The following is a 22700-nucleotide window of genomic DNA, read 5'->3' on the forward strand; positions in this document are numbered from 1 at the left end:
ACAGGACCACAACTTAATTTATAAGCATTTGGTATAAAAATAAATTACAAGAATACTGCTTTTCACAAATCACTCACCTCTTCATTAAAAAAAAAAACAATAATAAGGCAGACTATTGATTATGCTCTCTTTCAAATAAGCAACATTTAAATAAAATTTGAAAGAGTTTTCATTATTTGAAAGTAACAAAATAATATAAATTAATCAACAGAATTAGTACAGGTTAAGCTTATGCCAAGCTTCATGTTGAGTTTCAGTACAACCAAAGAAAATTTTAATATATTTTTTTCATTTATTCTTTGGGAGGCACACCATGGATTCTACACTTTCAAAATCTTCATCAGAAATATCAGCATTACTTTCTTGTTCCACAAAGTAGTATTCTATAAAAATAGTTTAAAAATATAAATTAAAACATCAGATACTTTAAATATATTGAATAATAATTTATATATTTATGGAAACCTAGCCACCCAATCCCAATCACTAGTTCGATTTTGATAATTTTTGTTTCATATGAATGCATATGACCTCTACATATCTCTACACAGTTTTTCACCTGAGAGAATTTTAAATGTTATAGTATTTTTGAGATTCCTCTCAAAAATGAATAGTGGTTGTAAACTGGATGGCATATTTAGATATCATTAACTTTAAAAAGAACTGAAAATTGGCAAAATCAGTACAGTGATTGTGGCTGTGAGATTGCTTTTTTTAAAAAAATCTTAACAATGATTTTATATAGACAAACAATGGGACCAAACAATTTATATAGACTTGCAAGCTGGCTGCTGAAGGTATCATATTAATTCAAATAAAAAATAATTTTACATAAGCAAGTCATATATGTGATATTTTCATCATATATACATATGTGATCATAAAATGAACCATCAAGCACATATAAGAATAATATGTTTATAATGTGTTTATAATATGATCAAATTACATGCAGTTCAAGATAAATATGCCAGGCAATAAAAATTCTTGGTATATTCAGCTGAAAACGTATATCTGGTAAAAACACAGATGAATGCAAATAAACAAAACAAGATTAAAATAATGACATTTTTTTTCCAGTTAGGTATTCTAATATTATATATATATCATTTTGGAAAGATACAGAATTAGAAGGCCAAAAATCTATTACTTGACTTGCTATATCCTAAAAACAATTTATGCAATAAATCATAGATATGAATGCATAACATATAATGCACAAAAAGAATGCAGAATCAGAAATTACATCAGCAGTCTTGAAATTCTCAATAATTCTGCATTAAAAAATGAAATTAAAATTAAAAAAAAAACAACGTAGTATTTTGAAATGATACCAGACTTTATTTTCATATTTATGAACTGTATCTTCTTTTAATAAGTGAAATACACATTATTTATATCCTTATTTTAACTTACCTAAGCTGCAATTGCTGCAATTCAAATCTGGCCTCAATTCCAAAGGAGGCCAATGTCTTGGCCGATCATCTATAAGTTCAAAGAGCGGTTGCTTCTCAGGCACTATCAGCTGAAATAAATATGACAATTTTTCATTTAATATAAATTTTCAGAGTAATTCAATAGCACATTAATATGTGGTGCTAAAATAGCTTGATTAAAATATATCTCGAATATTCTTCACTTAGGGCATATATCCTAAAACATAATTATCACTCTCAATAAAAAAAAGTGATTATGTCAGTTTAATGGCACTCTGCAGAACTGACTATTGGACTTAGGGCTACCAAATTTAGCACAAGCATACTTTGAATGGCAAGAATATGCATCTTGGAGAATTTTTAAAAATTAATTAAAAATTTAACAAAATTTTGATTTTTTTATCAATAACTTATGAAATTGCTATAGCATGAATAAGTTATTTATACACTGTTTTAAATAATTTTTTACTATCAATTTTATAATATAAAATTTTTTTGCCATATTTTGCAATTTTTTAAAGAATTTTTTTATTTATAATTTGCAAAAATGTTTATAGTTCCAATAAAACTAACACTATTTCCTTATTTCATAACATTTTTTATTTTGTGTTTTTTTTATTGCTAAATGCTACAGAATGGCGATTCTGTTTATATTTTCAAATTGTCATAATAATGTCAATATCATAATGGATTTTCAGTTTCTGATTTTATTTCTTTCATTTTTTTTCCAAACTCTTTTAAGAAATTTCATATACCAGGTAATTAACATAATTTTGCAGTATAATTATACTGATCATTCCTTTATTTTTTTTTATCAGCATGTTTCAATCTAGCTTAAATGATGCTACATATGCTTATATAATACATATAATTGTGCCAAACCTATTTAATAAAATGAACAGTGTACGAAAAAAAGGAAACAGCAAGATGCAATTACATGTCAGATAATGTAGACAACAAAATTTTTTATGGAATAACTCTATAAATTTAACTAATTCTATTAGGAAAATACATAGAATGTGTAAATGTAAAATTAAAATAACAGCACTTCCATATTTATTTCCTTTGACTAATTACATATTACATTTTCAATGGCAGTGAATCAATCTCCGTTGCCATTCGACAGAAGAACACTAAAGTAAGTTAAAAGCTTCAAATTAAACAGAAAAATAAACATGCAGTCAATCTACCAGTGGCAGTAGCTATGCAGCCACTGAGTCAAAGACAGAGAGACGAAGAGTCAAAGACAGTTTTACCATCACAGTCCGTATAGAACCATACAGGACCAAATGCAAATTTACATATATATGTTTTTCTACTGTTTAAAATCTTTTTTCCTTCAAAGTAAATTTGACCTTTTTGTGTAAAACATAGTTATTTTAATATTAATTGGTCTTCCTTATTGTGAACATGAGTAATTGAAATATGGATGATAGAATTTTAATTAAAAGACCTAAGAAAGACCTATTTCCTGAAACAAAATCTTCAACATATTTAGAAAAAAATGCTTCACATGATATTTGACGTGACATAGTGACTATGATGTGTTGAAAAAAGAGAGAGAGAGAGGGAGATTAATTTATTTAGTATATATATATATATATATATATATATATATATATATTGCATATGCACACATCTCATATATTTATCTTCTTACATTCTGAAAAATATACAGGGACAAAAATAATTTGATGTGGCAATGATCATAATAGTAGCAGAGGAGTTTTATTCATATAAACTAGTATTTCTGGATTTAAATATTACTTTTTTTATAATGTCAATTAGGCTTGGCTGTTATTAACAAATGTTTTACTAATAAAAAATATAAACATGATTGGAGACTCAATAACTATATCCTTTTTTAAAGAAATTTGATGACATAACTTTTAGTGTTATGATGACATTTTTGAATTAAATGAAAATTATGAGAAGAAAATATTTCCTCTTCAAATACTCATGTTATACATAAGAAAAAGGCACTCCTTAAAATTATCTATAGTCAATGCCATGGTAGTCAGAAAGTTCTTGAATATTTTGCTAGAAAACCCTGCCTATACTTAATATAAAGAATTTACATTGAATGTCCCTCACATAGTTTGCTTTCAAATCAATTACATATGCTGAAGATTTTATCACTGTGTAAATGCTAGATTTCTGAAAGCCACCTGATAAATTCATTACAGCAAACAATCTGCCATGTAAAATAACCACCATTTTAAGTTTTTAAAAAACTTTCTGAAAGTACATCAAATATCAAAATATGTATTAAAGATTTAATTGAAATTAAACACAATTAATAGTTTCAATAAACATGCTGGTCACCAAAGGTGGGAAGTATATCTTATATTAAAAAAATAACAAATGCATAATAACATTTTTTTCTTATTATAAGTATTTTAAAGTATGATTTTTTTAATGATTTGAATTTGACTGTAAACAAAAGAAATATTATTTGCTAACAGTTAAACATAGTTATTTTAGGATATTATTAGCATAATTTAAATAAATTTTAATACAGTGGAATTTTGGTTTTGCATATCTACATGGAAAAGAAAAAAAAAGGGGGGGCAGAAGAGGGGAGAAAGAAATAATAAAATTGAAAGCTTTTAAATAGATGTAATATTCACACTAAATTTATTAAGTTAAATCACTAGTTAATTTTTAAGTAGGATATATAAAATAATGAGTTTGAAACAAAATTTAACTTCACATGTATAAAACAGGAATACTTATATTAATTCCAATTAGCTATTTCTCCAAGAAACTATAATTTTAAAAAGTAGGTAAACTATTTAAAACATTTTGAATAATTTTTTTTTTCAAACAGAAAGAAGTGACATTTCTATTGTCCAAAATAACTTCATGTCTCATCTATAGATATGAATTTTGCATGTTTCCTATGTGAAAAACTTTGAGAAAAGTTCTGATGTTTTTAAAAAATAGTTAACTAAAATAATAATTAGATAATTACCTTATTCACTTCTTGGCACCAGTCATCAAAATCCTCTTCTGTATCAAAGTAAAAACACTGAAATGCATAATAAATTTTAATATGAATAATAAGCATATAATATGATTTATGGAGAAAAAATGCACCCACTTTTAAAAATTAATAGACAAAATTTTATTTATTATATATTATTTCAGCCTTTGTCCTCTCCATGTAATTAAAAATGTATAATTATGTAATTAAAGATAAATTGATGCTTTATTCAATTAAATAAGTTTTATGTGAAAAGAAAGATATTCATATATTTAAACAATATATTTTAAAATAATCTATTTAAAATAAGGCATATTATTTAATAGACATATTTAAAAAATGGAATAATTATTTTAAACACCTTTAATGTGTTTACAGTAGCTTATGATGCTTATTAAAATAAAGAATTCTACTCAAACACCATTTCTATGCATTTTATTTTAAAAATATTTGAAATCATAATTGAAATACATAATAAATTTCAAATTCAGAATAATAAAATCTGAAATTTTAAGATAAAAAAAATTGAGGAAAATTAGCATTTAAGATTTTTTTTCATTTTATACAAAAGAATTCTTAATTATATAGTTAGTTATAGTTATTATTAATTATATAGTTATTATAGTTAGTTATAGTTATTATTAATTATATAGTTAGATGAAACAGCATGACTAGGAAAAGAGAATTAAAGCATAAAAATATAAATAAATACAGATTTTCTTACTAAGGCTACTGAAGGATCTATATCGGAAATGTGCATGCGTTTGCTACCTCCCAATGGTAAATGGTATGAGCTATCATCAAATTTGTCTTCCAGATCTACTGTAGGCTGTGTAACATGTGGATCTAAACATATGAGCTCGTTCCCTTAAAAAAAAGTAAGCATAAGATTTCTGTGTATGTTTTTTCCACTAATTAAAAATACTGCTAATAAAGAATTTCAAAGCAAAGAAATAAAATTAACCTGTATATCCAATGAACCATACAGCATGCCTAGGCCTTCCACCAAGAATCCCAAGACTTTGTTTCATAGTGAAAGTATTCTGTCAGAAAAAACACAAAAATTAAATAACACTATGCTTTCATTAAAAACAAGACAGAATCATTAAAACTTTTAGAAATACTTTTTCATAATTCTTTCATAAAATTTTTGTCTTTTAGATTAAATTGCTCAAATTTATTTCCTATATTTTTATTTTATCATGATAAGTAAATAATTGTTTGCAAACTTTGAAAGAAAGATGAGGTTAAATAATACAAAAAAGGGTAACTATTTTTTCTAAAATTTCAGGAAAATAAGTATGATTATACTTTGTCTGTATAAGATAAACAATATAAGAAAAGGACAAATAGTATTAACTGATAGTAGACATAAATTGAAAAGATTCCATCTAATTTCAAAGATAGGTCAAATATACCAAAACAAATCCGTTTTACGAAGAAATATGAAGATGGAATGTCATGAGTGCGTATTAATAATGGATGTTAAAGGAACAAATTAGGCAACATTGGTCACTATTCCACTCAAAAATGTTATGATAACGGCAGATGTGGGTTTATTGTATAAACAAGGACAAGTGAATAATTTCCAAACAATTGCAGACCTCAACATAAATTGCTTATATGCTCATAATAGAAACTGTGAAAAGCTGGATCTTTTATACACTTAACACTTACAAAGATAAAGCATTTGAGTGTTTCTATAAAAAAAAAAAAAAAATATGGCTCACTGCTTAATAAACTTATTTTGCAATTTTAATTATTTTAATTTATATTTCTACATCATTCACACATAGCATAATTTTTCAACAATATATTGAGATGTAAAGCATTTGTTGAGTGAAATTGAGCATGCTTGATTTATCCTTTATGTTAGTTAGAATCCTTTTAAATAAATTTGTACATCATTGTAAAGTGATGCTTCTAAAGTATTCTTCATCACTTCTAAACAAACTAATTAAGATATTTTAAACAGATTTAGTCACAAACATGCAAATTACATGCAGCCGTAACACTATACAATATCAATTAACATTTTCTAGAACACAACATAGAATTTCGCGCATGAGAACCAGCCTTACCTTAATGCATTTACTATAAATAGGATTGAAAGTAGACAACCCCAACCTGAGTGGAATAAATAATAACATGGGTCTCCATGAAACAGAGTCTGTATTTGTTAATGATGCAGCTTGCCATCGAGGACATGATTGATCGACACAATCTGTATACCAAATTGTATTATAGGATTTAAGGTAAGGACTAGGCGTTGGAGATGATGGCTGATAGTGACATAGAGTTCCTATAAAAGAAATAAAATCACAAAACTATATAGAATATAAAATATAAAATTCAAAAATACTAACAAATTTGAACAAAAAAAAAAAGCTTTAAAATCTATCAAAAAATATACTATTAGTCTTTTATTTGCTAGTACATCAAATCTAAATTAAATTAAAAAACCTGATTCAAAAATAATTTCAATACATTCAAGAATACAAAAATTTAAATATACTTTGATTATTTATATTGCTTTTTAATATAAATATCAATCTAAAATAAATTTAAAAAAAATGATTCAGACAACATAATGCCACATATTTCAATGAATTTATTGATTTGTGTGGTTCAAAAGATAAATTAAGAGGAAACATATATATATATATAACTACTCACATTCATAGTTATAATAATAATAAATCAATAAAAATGTTTCATATTCAGTGCACATTTGAAAAGAACAATAAAATATATAAAGCAAATAAAATTAAAAAGAATAAACTAAGAACTTACTAATATCAGATTGAATTACAGTGCTATTAGCAGCAACATGAACAGCCAAGGAACTCCACTTATCATACACAGACAGTTTTCTTCAAATTTTAAAAGCAAATGGAAAAAAAATAATATATATTTTTATGTAACTTAATAGACACATATAATTAAAAAAGGTATATATTTCCTACAAAATAATTTTATGCTTTTTCATTTACTAATCAAAAATATAATTTTAAAAGTATATAAAAATTATTTTATTTTAGATCAATATGTATTCATTAAACTATTTATTACCTCAAAACCTGAGCAACTGTATTAGGTCCAAACCATTGACCAATTGCTTTGCCTTCTGAGACACCCATCTGTGCTAAAAAAAAAGTGTATTTAAATTATATTAATAATCAATAAAAACAATTTTTTCAACACATTTCAAATTTGAAGAAAAAAGATGACAAATATAAGAGATAAATCAAGCATGAAAGAGATAAAAACAATCTATCTTGATATACATTTTGATTTCTTTGTGTATTTTAATGATAAGTATTAAAAAAAAAGATTTTTGTTAATATATAACTAGTTCAAACTTAAATATAACTTCTTTGTAAAAATGAAAAATTTAGCGTTAAAGATGAATAACAAATTATGCATTTATAAATTTACATAAAAGATTAAAAAAATATATAATTCAATAATCAATATAAATAGACATGAAATTCTACACATTTCTTAACTGATTCATATAACAATTTTTCACTTTCTGAATAATCAGCTTTTACAGTAAGAATAAAAAAATTACTTTGAATTTTTATTCGCCACCTGCTGCTTATGTTTTAGTTTCTTTTGATTTTCCTCTTACATCAGATCTAAACGCATTTTCAATTTTGCTGATACATACACTTTTACTCTATTCTGAGATACTACTATCATTTCTAGTTGTCATTCTGATCAATACATAACAGACAAAAACTGTTCTTGCACTACACAAAATTCCATTCATCACTTAATTTAAACAAGGCAATGTTTCAGATTTTTTTTTTATTATTAACTGTGCTTTATTATGTACTGACTAATTTATAGGATTATCCAATTTCACATTGTTGCTGAAATATATCTGATAACAGCAAACTCACATACAGCTTTCAAACATTCTATCTCCACTCAAAAATAATTTAGTCTTCGATTGTTTTAATTAAAAATAAAAAGGAGCATATGAAAAAAAAAAAAAAAATCTGAAAAGATTTTATTTTTTGCATATAACATAACACTCCCCCAAAAAATTTTATGTATGATCAGGTCAATTAAAATTGACAAGACCATACATAAAATTTATATACATTATATACAGCATATGATGTTAGAATACAATCATCCTTTGTATTTGTATTCTAAAGTATTTGATATTAGCATACAATTATCTTGTCTTTTTATTTGCTATTTTTAGCAACTGTTACAAAAATGGAAAGTTAAGGTGACTAAGGTGAAATTAATTTATATGGATTAACTTTGAAAAATTGGAATAAAAAGTGTAAGAGAATTTCATATCCGAGATGTTATGATGCTTTTTCTTTTAACTTAAATTGTTTAGATAAATTGAGAAAGCTATACTAGCATTCATTAAAAGAATTCAAAAGATACCTTTTTTACCACAACATGCTTTAAATTGGTGAAGAGAAACAATTTTGATAATTGAAACAGTATGTGGAATACATAACCCAATATGCTCTAGTGACAATTGATTAAATCAAATTTTATATCATGTAAATATAGTTTTCATCTGACTGCATTCTCATGTTCAGATCTGCAATCTTATTATGCTAATGAATTAATTTATAAATTTATCAATTATATTATACTTAACTATGTTATTTAATTTTAAGAATGAGTTAATTGTATCATATTTGGAATGAATTTTATCCACACAATTTAAAAAGAAATTTTTTTTTTTTTTTTTTTTTTTTAATATGATGCCTAGATCAACTTGACAAAAATTAGGAGTGTGTCTATTTTGGTTGTCAATGCTTCAAATGTATAATTATTCACTTCTGCAATTTTTCTGAAGGTTGTTTAGCTTTTTGAAACATTCTAAAAAAAACAAAAAACAATATAAAGCTGCAATAATAGACAAATATTTTTAACAATGGATTATAAATGTAAACAAAATCTTTACATTTTTTATGCAATAACTTTTATTTGCATTATATAAGAAAAAATCACTCATTTTATATTTTGCATAGTTATAAATTATTTTAATTAACATACTATTTTAATTATGGCTATCACAATATTTTCAAACTTTCAAAAAATACTGCTGTTATTTAAGGTATTCTCTAAAGAAACCTTACAATAAATATGTTTTTAATAATAAATTAAATGCCAAACAACAGAGTGACGGATAATATCAATATTATTACTTCAGATTAAAAAGATAAAAATAAATTAATGGAACTAGAGTAGTTAATAAGAGTAATCTTTCAGAAATAAAAATTTTGAAGAAAACAAGTATACTAAATATGTGCCAGCAACAACAATAATTAAACATTAGTTTAAATATATTTTATGGTTGATTCATAAAAATTAATATAAATAAATATGTAAAATTACCAATTTGATGAATCGAATATGGAGAATCTTTCTTATCTTGAAACATTTTCAAAATGTCCATATAAACTGGATCAATGGGATTCCATGTCCAACCTATAATTTAAATTAATATCAGGTAGTTTTTTTTTTTTTTTTTTTTAAATGATGACTGTGTTGAAAAGATGATATTATTTAATTATTAAAAGTATAACAGAATGGTATATCCTCATTGCAAAATTTAAAAAGCATTTATATATGAAATCAAATGTATAATAAAAATACTAATGAAAACTATTGGTTTTCACAAAAACAATGAAAAATATATACTGTTATACCTCAATTTTACACTAGAGTGATTCACATAATTCTAGGTGCCTGTGAATCATATATTACATAAATTTATTTGACATTATGCTATATCAAAATCTTTTTTTTTACTATTAAAATTATTTAAAAATGTAGATAATATTTCAGTTCACAAAAATTTCAATTTTTTTATGTCTAGGAATCTGAAATTTCTAATAACTAATTTAGTTTAGTTATATTAACGTCCCGTTTGAAGCAACACTAGGGCTATTTTGGGACGGACCTTGTAATTTTGAAGCGTGGTTTGATGACGAGGACGACACCTGAGCTGGCACCCCCCTCTCCACACCAGCGGGAGGACGTTTGGTCAGGACGGATTTAACGTGCAACAGACCCCCTTACACGACAGTTCTTCAGTGGAATCGGGTCTCGAACCTGAAACCCTCCGGTTCTGAAGCCGAGACCTTACCACAAGTTTAACGCGGTCCTTCTAATAACTAAGACATGCATAAACACATTCATATTTGAAAAATAGAAGTAAAAAAAATCCCTTAAAGAAATTCACATACATGCATAAAAAGAATATGTAAACACAAAAACATCTGCAAACAATACCTCTTCCTAAGTGCCTGCATATCAAAGCCTCAGCCATCACCATTTGGCCACATCGTAACATACACCCCCAATATTTATCTGTTTTAGGACCAGTGCCACCTATTCAAAAAGCATTAATTTTTATATTATAATTATTCTTTAATTCAAGACACAGCATGAAAGAATATGAATCATAATTTCTAAGTATTGAAGTTTATGAATTAATTGTGTTTTATAAAAAGATAAAAATGTAGTTACTATATATAAATTGCATCCTTAAGCTTACACTACAGGATTTTTATTTTATTCTAAATAGCAAATAATGAGTAAACTCATAATAACTACATATGAATGAGCAAACTCATTATTATGTAATTATATATATATATATGTAAGCATTATTTTATGTGAAGCAGAATGCAGTTTGAAGACAGTGAAGATACTTTTAATTTCGTGAAGTCATTTATTTCACTTTGAAGAAGCAGACATATGTACAAGCGATGAGCACACAGAAAAGGAATGAGGAAAAAGCTCTTGGACATTTTATCCCTGGTCTTATATAACCTATGATTTTGATAGGGAAAATATTTCTTTACAGTGCTAATGTATTATGAGATTTCGATAGGGATTTTCATTACATGTGTGGACAAGGTAGGGGAAACACAGGGAGATTTTAAAAAGAATTTGCCTGATCAGCGGTATTTTGGCTCTTCACGTGGAGTGTGGGCAAGTTAGGCTTTTAGCTGATTCAGCAATTTAACAAAGCTTCTCTTGAATTAATTAAGTAGAGACAGTGGAATTGGATCACGAAATAAGAGAATATTTTAAATGAAGTTATTATGGGCTAAATTAAGATAAAATCTTGAAAATTAATTAAACTGAAATTAGAGTTAAAATATCATTATATATATATATATATATATATATATGATGAAGATAATGAAAAAACTTAATTAATTTTATATGAATACATTTTTCAGAAAACAATAATTAATCACTTCTGCCACTATATAATAAAATCACATACATAAATCACTTATTTTTACAAAAATGAAATTTATTAACTGAGAAATTATTATTATTACTATTTTAAACTTAAAACAAATTTTTGAAGAGTATGCATTTTTTTATGAAATAAATCAACATACTGACTCAGAAAAACAACACGAAATATATTTTAGTTAATACAAAATAAATAATTTTCTGCTTAAAAAAATATACATATTAGTAGGAAATAGAACTTTTTAAATTGAATTAAAATTGAATCATTATTTTTAAAAAATTATAATTCTTTTTAATCTTTTAAATCATTCAATCATTCTTTTTAATCATTATTTCATACATTCAATCATTATTATATGTAATAAATTTTATTTATCTGCATTCTTAAAATTAATTATTATCTAGTGACTTGAAAATAAATTTCATTTAATTTCTGAGTTCATTCGTTTTTCCATCCTCCACAGGATTTTACTAATTTTTGTCTGTCCAATGTTAAGCTGCAGTATCATATGAAAATAAAGTGATTAAAATAAATGTCTGACCAGTCAAATTTCAAATAAATGCCCTTAAAGTTATACAGGCTCTAAATATTTTCATAAAGCTGCTTTTTCTGCCTTACTTTGCAAAATGTGTCACCTGGGTAGCTCTTTGTTAAATCAATCAGTCATGATTTACCAAAAAGTTTTAAAAAACCATAGGGAAAAAAAAAGGAACATTCTGCTTAATCCAAAAGAAGCATATAAAACTTTTATTTCAAAAGAATTTCTCTCTCGATGCCTTACCAGATATAATTTATTATATATATCAGAGTTGCCATTCAAATCTGGAAGAAAAAAAAAATCCTGTGCTTTCTCTGTAGATTTATTCATGATATGAGAAAATGTGCGAATAACACTCATAGGCTAGTTAGAATGGAATATGGTTTTAAGGAGTGGTAAAGGGAAGGAAAGGAAGAAATAATTTAATATTATTTGAAATAATAGCATACAAAAAGAAGGTTTATATTTATAGACAGAAAAAAAATTATTACCTAGAATTTAGCAAAATAAAATTTATATAGTGAGGAGGTGGATATATAATCTCTCATACTCTTGAATTGTAAGTCGCACAAAATTAAGGACTCGGTCAAAATAAAACACAAAACATTTTTATTATCATGATATAAATCATTTAAAAATCACTTAACATAAATATCACAAATTTTTTCTTTCTTATTTACTCATTTTTGCAAATTTAAGTATTTGGGCATCAATTTTGGCCGATTTTTCAATCATCAGTTTCATGGAGCTAATGGACCTAATCTGTAACAAATAAGATACAACATTTCTGTATGGCCTAACGTACATTTTTTAGCTATTTCAATTTCATTGAACATATGTGAAAATATTTCTGATATATCATTGAATGAATTAAAGGATGAAGGCGATGCAACAAGTTTGTATATTAGTCACCTTCTCAACAAGACTTGTATGTTTTCTTCTTTTGACTAGTATGTGCCTGTTTCTTACTTAGGCTTATTATCTTCCTTTCATGTGAAAAAGATTGTTTCTTTTATCCATCCAATTCATATTGCATATGGAGTTTGAGCAGCTCATTGATTTTAAAATATTCTTTAATCTACTTTGAATAAACTCACATTTTTTCAAATAATAAATAAATCATTCAATAAATCAAACATGGTAGACTAAACACCACCACACTGTTTCTGCAAACTGGCTGTCTAATCTTGCCAGAGATATGTATTCTATTCTTATGTGCAACTGCAGAAGTCTCGTGAATGCTCATTAGCTGCAATTCTGGAATCTCAAGGAAAAAGAACAACTGTCTTGAAATCGAAACTGGAATGATTTATACAGGAAAAAAAAGGGAGAGAGAAAAGTGGCGAGTCTCCCATTATACAAATGGTATTGTTTCGTTTTTGGAAGCTGTGACAATGATCAGTTATTCTTCCAATCTTGGCACAATTTGGATGATAAAAAGTCTAAAGCTTAAAATTCCCTGTATTTTCTCTGTTTTTATGAAAATTTTAAAATTTTCCTTTTAAAATTTCCTATGTTTTACCTTATTTTCTTAGTAGCGTGGCAACCTTGATATGTTTTCTTAGCATAGAGATCTAGAGTTGTTATATTACAAGGTATAGCAATTTAAATAATTTAGTTCAAAGAGATGAAAAGAATTTGACAGCACACACGAATCAGCATAAATATAACAGCAAAATATGAATATTATTTATATATTTTTAATGTCATTTTATATTTATTTGAATGTCAAAAAAATGTACATAACATGAAAAAATGAATATAACTTAAATTTTTATATACCAATAGGTGGAAAGCCACTTCTGTATGAAAACCATATTTTGCTTCTCACAACTGTCCTTAAATCTTCTAAATCTGAAATAGAGAGTGAAATTCATCAAATAAAAATATAAATCACATAAAAAATTTCAATGGAAGTTTTTACAAACACAATTCAAAAATGAAAAAATTCATCACTGTAACTGTCAGATTGTTTCATTTTATTACATGAATCCTACAAATGTGAATGATGATCTACGACTGACTATTTATAGATTATTACATAATTAATACATATTCTTACTATGAAAGAATTTATATAGATTGATAATAAAAATTGGGAAACAAAGAGAACTTCCTTTGTTTCCTTATTGCTGATATGAATGCTATAACAGCAACTTCTTTAATGTGTGTGTGTATATATATATATATATATATATACATATATATATTTACAGTCAATGGTAACACTGAGCCATTAAGAATTAAACTATCTATAGATGGCAAAATTGCAAAATCTCTAAACATTCTGTAATAAGTTATACTCTTTTGCCCCATTTGTATCCTTTAATGTATAACAAGCAGAATAATCCATTAAAAGTAAGTAGGTAAGGATACAAAGAGTCAAAATGACTAACACAGATACATTTTCAAAACATAAAAAGAAAGGGAGCTACATATATATATTCCTAAATCCATATCATAAAGGCTTCATAAGTGAGAAAATTATTTATGCGAAAATTTTATTAAATGGTTTTACTATGTTCTATTGCTTCTAAGTCTCTATTTAAAAAATTATATTCAATAAATAAAATCTCCTCCGTAATGAATGATTAAATAACAAAACATCATATGTGATTATAAATAATTAAAATATGAACAACATTCTTTAACTAGAAAGACTCTACTTAGCTATTCTAGATTTGAATCAAAGTTTTTTTTTCTCTCATTAAAACATAAAATCCTCCTCTTGATTTTCAATAAGATAAAAATCTATTTTTTAATCCAATTTCTTGTTTATATATAACTGTTCCATATTCAACCAAATCTTAAGTTCCAAAGGAAATTGCAAGCATCCTTTAAAAATGGGACTTTTATGAAAAAACAGGGGAAATTCCTCCTCCCCTCTTTATACAAACACAAGGTATATGACTCCTTCAACTCCATAAACAATTACTATTAATATCTTCTCTTAATAGCAATCAATCTATTTATCACATATAAAATCAGTGAAAACGGCAAGTCAGCAAAATTATCTGCTAAAATAAATTTCATCCAAGAATTAGGCAATAAAATTCAGTCAATTAAAAAATAGCAATTTTATCACTTATTTTTATAGGGGGGAGCAGGGGGAGAGAAAGAAATCTGTGCAAATAGCATCTATACTGTTTGCATAAAGTTTTGAGGTTTGTCCTTTTGAGTGCCCAATTATTTTTATCATTCAGCTTAGAAAAAATAAATAAACAAAACTCTTTCGTATTTAATCATGTCTCTGAAAGTTAAGGATATTTTCTGCATGATATTGAAAAAATATATTTATAATATGAATTATTCACTTTTGAAATAAATATAAAAATAGAATGAGCTGGTTACATCATTCGAAAGGTTAAAGGGGGGGGGAAGCACTAAACAAAATGCTTTATAAATAAATCAAATTTCCAAGCTAATATGTGCAGTATGATGCTTTTAAAATGGAAATTCAGACAAATTAATACTTACCATGCAAAGCGTGATATTCTTTACCTAAAATCCATATGTTGTCAAAAGTAGGAGGGAAATCACTGAATTCTTTCTTAGCAATTATACTAGCTGATTGACCTAAAAAGCAAGAAATTCATATAACCAAAATACCATACAAAGGAAGAATTTTTAAACAAATATATGCAAACTAATTCATAATGCTGCAACTAGATAGATATATAGGACAGTCAGGGTTTTATGAAAACATGAATCACAAAAACAATACTTTTATATAGTTGAACATAAAGTGACTTAAATATTGAAACAGAATAAAATTTACAACTTTAACAATATTATCAATAAAGCTCATAAATTTAAAAAAAAAATCATTCTATTTTCTATAATTGCATATAATTTTTAAGGTAATAATTAAAAATGATAATACTTGCAAGACTAATAAATCAAGATCAAAGACATATTACTGCATTCAATATTTTTCCATGGTTGAAACATCAAACAAAATATTGAACTAATTAACAGAACATAAATTTGATGATAAGTTAATAACTGTATGAGCAGATTATTTTTTTTCTTTAAATATAGAAAGTTTTATAAAAAAAAAAAAAAAAAGATTGTACTTATTTTTAAGATTATTATATAAGAAAAAATATATTAAATGGAATTTGTGTATTAACTGTATGCCATTAGCAAGGGGCAAATTTTTGGCTTAATTGCATCAATAGAATAACATGACATCTTTAGTGATTTTTTTGGCAATAAATCAATAGGTACAATAAACATGACAAGTTTTGTGATTTTTTTTCCAGTTAGTTACTGGCACGCAGTACTATAAGATATTAATACTCACCATTTGCACCAGAGAAAAAGTTATACAATTCCATGTGAGAGATAATGTGTTTTCCCCCATAAAAATCTTTTCCTATAAAAATAAAATTAACTTTTTAAAATGAAATTCAACTAAAACAGTTAAAAATTTTCTTTTATTATAAGTGCAATTATTGAAAATAGAATATAAAGATAATGAAAGATCAAAACAGCTAATAAATACTGTAATAAAAGTAAGTAAACTTCTTAATTAATGGCATTTAATGAAATCTCCGTTAGCAACAAAGGTTTCTTGAAGACTTGCAAATATAAGCTATGAAGTTGATGCAAAGTATATTTCATAATTTGTACAATTTATTTATTACATACTATTGGAATTTTAATAAGGTTATGTATTATGTTGTCATTTAAATTTTATTATTACTTTCAATTCACTAAAGAAAATTACTGATTTGATAAAATCCAAGAAATGATTCATGATCTAATTGTAAAAAATATTTTAAGGAACATAATAAACAGTTGAAGCTTTAAAAGTAGCAATATAAATTTTATACTAATAATATAAAGATTACAAAAACAGGATAAACAATAACTTAGCTCTTATTTTTTAATAACCAAAAATGCTTGTTTAGTTAATAATTAAAAGGACTGAAATTCTACATTCTAAAGGTTCTTTTTTAAGATCAGTGCACTATAAGTTTATTTTCTTTTATAGATTTTTCAAAGTAAATAATTTGATGAAGAGTATAAAAGTTAATATTTACTCTCTTTAAATAGCATCCATATGTCCAAATTCCTCTCTAAATAAGGACCAGAATTCAGTTTTGAACAACTATTTTTTCTTTGATATTTCAACAAAGTAATATAAAAATATTTAAGAGGTTTTTCTGAATTGGACACTAGGCAATTATGAATACCTATACATAATCACTTGGTTGTATCTTTATGGACAATTTTATGTCATTCACTTAAATTTAATAATATAATTTCTTGAATGATTTTTCTTATAATTGAGAAACAAAAAAAGCAATAAACAAATGCGGACTTAAAAAAATTAGTCATCCTTTTGTGCAGAATAAATTTTTACGGCCATACATTCTAATATTTAATATTGTTTCAGATGTAAATAGCCTTATCAAAGAAGATAACATACATAAAATCTAGAAAATGTTTAATAATGTTGTAAATTTTAAAAAATTTAAATCCATTAAAATAGACAAGTGAGCTCAATAAAGTTTATATTTAATTTTAAACTTCTTTGATTCCAAGTATGAGATTGACAATTTATTATAAATGTAATTCGACTACCAATTCTAATATTTAATAAGAAAATTTGAATAACTTTCTTTGCATAATTAGAACAGTAAAAATTGTAAAAAAAAGCGAAAATGAAACTAATATTACATAATTAATCAACAGAAACGCTTTTAATTTTCTATGAATATCTGAAAAATTGCATTGTCATTAAGTTGAATCTATGTGAAATCAAATTAATAACAATGGATGTTAAGTGAAAAAAAATTTCTAAGCACCTGAATGCTATTTATCATAAAAACAATCTTCGTAAACAAAACGAATCCATATAAAACGAAACAATAAGTTTAGTAAAAACGTGCAAATAAATTTCAGATAAGAGTAAATGTATATTTTATTAATTTATTCCATTGTCAGTAAGCTTTAACTGTATAATTTATATTTTAGATTCCAAAAATTGTGTGTCTAAGACTAATTAATTCCTTTGCAAATAGATGGGCAAGTACACGCAAAAGTGTGTTGACAACTCCTTTGATTAGATTACCAAAACAAGTGCAATATCTAATTAAAATTTCACGCATTGATAATATCTATCTATATATAAACAGTTACCAAAAAATTACTATAACATATTATAATAATTAATGAATTTCTACCAATTTATTTTTAATCTAGAAAAAAATTAAATTTATAAAATGCAAAGAGGGATAAATTGTGGATAAAAAAATTGTAATAACCCATTCTATTTTGAGTGGCAACATGCAATAACCTATGAAACAAATCAAAAGCATGGAAGCTCAATGACTTGTTTACTGTAGAAAACAAACAGTTTTTATTTCGCATTTTCACTTTTAACTAAAACTATGGAAGAAGAATCAGAAGATTTGGCATTTTATCAAGCTGCTTTGAAATATTTTCGCTTAGTTTCTGGTGTATTTTGGAGCTTTCCATTTACTTACATTTCTAATCTTTTTTTCGATCAAAGCTGCATTCAAACTTCTAAATTAGAAATATGCTTAACCATATTTGCTATTATAACATTTGCTTTCATTCTTTACCAGTCAATTGAATTATTACGAAGGTTTTTATCGTATTATTTTTCCGCGCGAGTTAAACGATCGCTTCTAGTCAATACCGTCCAATTCATTCGAGATCGTGATACATGGGAATTGAAAGAAGAAAATTGTTGCGTTTATGCTGTTAAAGGTAGAAGACCGAAAATGGAAGATAGATTTAGTGTTATTCAAGATAAAGAAACTGGAGTATGTTTATATGGAATATTTGACGGCCATGGTGGAGAGGTAAGTTTATAGCGTTTATTCAGTAATGTAATTTTTTAAATAAAAAAATTACATTACTGAATTTGTAAATTTGTAGCATTATTTAGTGTTATCATAAAGCATGTTTTTTTATCCCTTTTTTGTAACTTTTTACTCCATTATTCTATATCATAAATTTTAATTTACCAACAATATATATAAGATATTATATGTATTATGCAATATTATTTGTATAGTAACAGAATTTAGTATAATGCCTGTAACGAGCAAATAATAAAAATTATTAAAAATATCAATTTAAAAGACTGAAATAATTTATCTATTTTATAAAAAATAAAATTATATCTTTTCAAAATAAATTGAATGATAATAAATGTTTATTAATTGAAACACTTTCAATGATGAAATATTTTTCTTTAAGTGGTTAATAACATTATAAAAATGAAGAATGATTTTAGAATTTGAGCCTTATAATTAAATGTTCTGATATTAAAAATTAAGTAATAGAATGAGAAAATTTTGGCAAATGTGTTTTAGCTGCATGCTAATAATTAATCACCAAAAAAAATTGCAAAGGATTACTGACTAATAGGTTCTTTTATTACTAATATTTGAGTGTATTTGCCAATGGTATGCAGTTAATTTGAGAGATCACCAATACCTTACAATTAATACACAAGTGATTTCCCTCCCACCTTCAGAATTATATATTTACATTCTACAATTATAAGCAAGTTTATCCTAAGCCACTATAAGCAAAAACCATTCAGTTTAAATTATAATATTTTAATTTTAACTTGTTGGAGCAATTTTCTAAAAATAAGAATAAAGAATTATAAAATATTGTTAGTACATTTATTATATATACAAGGCAATTAATACATTTATTATTGATAAAGATGAAATTATTAAGAAATCTATTTTTTTCTGTGCAAATACACAAAAACATTATCTTAATAAATAATTCTATATGATCATAATTTAAATCGTGATTATTCTCATCTGTTTTAAAGTTTATAAATTAAGAAAGTGTGTATATAACCATTTAATAATTCTATAGAATAATGGGTATAATTTTTTTTGATTATTGAGTATTATTGAATTATAATTAAAAAACAATTATTTATTTTGCATTTTAAGTATCGTGCATTAAATTTCATGCATGAGTATGACAAAATCTATATTTCAGATTCTTATCAGGCTATTGAATTTTGTAAAAATGAAATGTAGTTGAGTAATTGTAAGATATGCAGGATCCTATGAGGAATACTTAAGATCAAAAGGAAAAGAAATTTTCTATTCAGATTTTTGCTAGTTAAGCTTTAAGAGTATGAGCAGAAAATATATTATTTTTTATACTAGTGGTGATGAATCTATGACTTGCATATTAGACACTAACGAATGAAGGTTTTTAAATGACTGTGCAATATTTTCCATAAATGTATTTTTCACATCATGAAAGAAAGAGCAAATAATTAAAAAGCTTAAGATATTTTTATAAATCAGCATTAGTATAAATATTTAATAGTGCTTGTTTTATAAAAAAAATTGCAAACATGCATTTATGAACATGCAAATCACATGCTACATAGTTTGATGACTGAAATCGCTAAATTGTTGAAATTTTTTCTTGGCACTTTTTGGTTGTTGTTAAAACCGACAAGTACCAAAAAATTTCCAAGTAGATGTCATTTTTCTGATTTTTATCTTATTGCTGCATCTCATGATAATTAGTCATAAGCATTGTGCACATATTGGAATCAATTCTGATGTGTTGAACTAACTGGTGTATGTATCTTGAAGTATTTAAAGATTTAACAAGGTTCCCAGGCGAGATTTAATCAATTTAAAAGTTTGGAAAATACATTTGACTTAATTCTATATCCATGCAAAATAAAATTTGAAATAGTGATGTCAGTCAAATTTATATGCTAGTTGTCCATAATTTAAGAATGGAATTGGTTGAATTTCATAGTAGCATAGTGTAGAAAAATTACTTTGGAAACTTGATTTTTAAAATGAAAGGGGAAATTTATGAAAGTAATAGAGATAATAATGACCTTTTTCTGAAAATTAAACATTATTTAATGTATGGGTTTCTGTAACAAAATTTTTTATATCAGTGGAGAAACTTGCTATGCACATTTAAATAATGTTTCAGACATATTCATATGAAAAACTTTTTTTTTCAATGAATTCCTTAAAGAAAAAAAAATTTACCAATAGAAATAAACTTGAAAAGAATTGATGACAAAATGTGATATATTAAGGAATATAGACTATGAATCTAATTTTAAGAAACTATCTGAAAATAAATAACAGGTTTCATATTACTCATACATACTTTAATGAATGAGTTTTGACGGGCATTTATATATCTATAATTATGTTTATTATTGAAAAATGTTTTATAATATATATTGGCTTTTCTTAATTCTTTGTTCATAGTTTTTTTTTTTTTTTTTTTGTATTGTCAAATTAGTATTGCTACTGCAGGCTGCTTGCACTTCACCAAGTGATATCATTGACTTAGTAATTCTGGGTCTAGTATTAAAAAATAATGACACTTGATCCACATCTTAAAAAAGTTTGCTGTCACTGTTATAAGCATTCACTGTCATTATGGTACATCTTGATTTCCATGGCTACTACTATTGTAATGACACCAAGAATAATGCCTAGCTATAATTTCTCACAGTTAGTTTGTGGTTTCCCTATGTCTGTGAAGTGAAGTGTCTGTTCTGTTTTTGGCCTTTAAAAATTTTATTAAAAGTTTTCAATTTATTAAATTGTAAAGTGAATTTTTCAAATCTTGAGGCAATTAAATTAAAACATCAAATATATAGAAGGTTAAAGCTTATGTTAAAATTCAGGATGAATGGTATGCATTCAGCAATTTTGTGTATTAAAAACTTAGTCAAATTTTTGAAAAAATGAAAACTATTTCAAGTTTACAATTAAAATGTATTTTGATAAGGAATGATTTTTAAAATATTTGCACTGGTAAGATTATATTTTTCATATTTTATCATTTATTATGTTTTTCAACTCATTTTCAAAATAAATTTTGTCATTGAAGTTTTAAATGCTATCTTTTATCTCTTCTTAGCTTAAAATAAGTGTGACAATCCAAACAGTTTCAGCATTCCTGTAAATTGTTAAGGTGAATATTAATTCATTGAAGAAACAATGAAGTTAATTATGTGTATTGTTGTTAGAAGTATTATGCAAGTAAATTTTTCATTATAATCAATGATTTTAAATAGTTATTTCAATAACAACAAACATTAAAAAGTCCCAATCCTAAGTTTTCTAGATAAATAAAGTACTAAGATGTACTAATTCATAAAAATAATAAATTCTTAAGCATTTTTTATAAAAAAAACTTAAAGAGATTACTTATAAGAAACTCCACAACTTTTTTTATATTGCTGATTGTTCTGTGAGAGGGAAAAAATTATCCTTTTAATTTTATTTTTATAATCTGGCTTTTTACCAACTATTGTTTCAGAAAAAAGCTGAAAGAAATAAGGATGAATTGCACAGTTTCAGTGGGGTAATTGTTCTGTAGAAGATAACCAGTTTATATTGTACATGTGTTGTTCATGTATTTCAAACAGTCAGGAAAGTTTCTTTTCTGTTGAAAAAAGAAGGCGAATTG

At 25.2% G+C, this 22700-nt stretch overlaps 2 protein-coding genes across 4 annotated transcripts in view; one reads left to right on the plus strand and one right to left on the minus strand.

The window, feature by feature from the left end:
- Nucleotides 1-18855, minus strand: LOC129967097 (cysteine protease ATG4B-like). 3 transcript variants are annotated; one of them, XM_056081767.1, is made up of 14 exons: nt 17270-17528; nt 16528-16599; nt 15699-15797; nt 14004-14075; nt 10702-10800; nt 9802-9894; nt 7495-7567; nt 7216-7295; nt 6504-6724; nt 5387-5465; nt 5147-5289; nt 4411-4467; nt 1417-1525; nt 1-383 (listed from the first exon to the last, which is right to left on the minus strand). In XM_056081767.1, the coding sequence occupies exons 1-14, from the start codon at nt 17283-17285 to the stop codon at nt 289-291; spliced, it is 1308 nt and encodes a 435-aa protein (XP_055937742.1). In that variant the 5' UTR covers nt 17286-17528; the 3' UTR covers nt 1-288. The 3 variants fall into 3 exon arrangements, with proteins under 3 accessions (XP_055937742.1, XP_055937744.1, XP_055937743.1); XM_056081769.1 differs by lacking the exon at nt 17270-17528 and adding an exon at nt 18719-18855 and having other exon boundaries at nt 2-383; XM_056081768.1 differs by lacking the exon at nt 17270-17528 and adding an exon at nt 18038-18295 and having other exon boundaries at nt 2-383.
- Nucleotides 18521-22700, plus strand: part of LOC129967098 (protein phosphatase 1L-like) — a 9718-nt gene continuing 5538 nt past the window's right edge. The window contains exon 1 of the mRNA XM_056081770.1: nt 18521-19060. Within this exon, the coding sequence (XP_055937745.1) occupies nt 18623-19060 (438 nt within the window). The 5' untranslated portion in view covers nt 18521-18622. The remainder of the gene's footprint in view (nt 19061-22700) is intronic.

This window comes from Argiope bruennichi, chromosome 4 (assembly GCF_947563725.1).
Source record: "Argiope bruennichi chromosome 4, qqArgBrue1.1, whole genome shotgun sequence".
Lineage (NCBI taxonomy): Eukaryota > Metazoa > Arthropoda > Arachnida > Araneae > Araneidae > Argiope > Argiope bruennichi.

Excerpts from the sequence above, each read along its gene's own strand:
- LOC129967097 (XM_056081767.1), bottom strand. Across the intron at positions 9,895-10,701 it reads ATGCAGGCACTTAGGAAGAG|GTTGGACATGGAATCCCATT; the intron begins GTATTGTTTGCA and ends TTTAAATTATAG. Across the intron at positions 4,468-5,146 it reads TAGATCCTTCAGTAGCCTTA|TGTTTTTACTTTGATACAGA; the intron begins GTAAGAAAATCT and ends TATGCATTTCAG.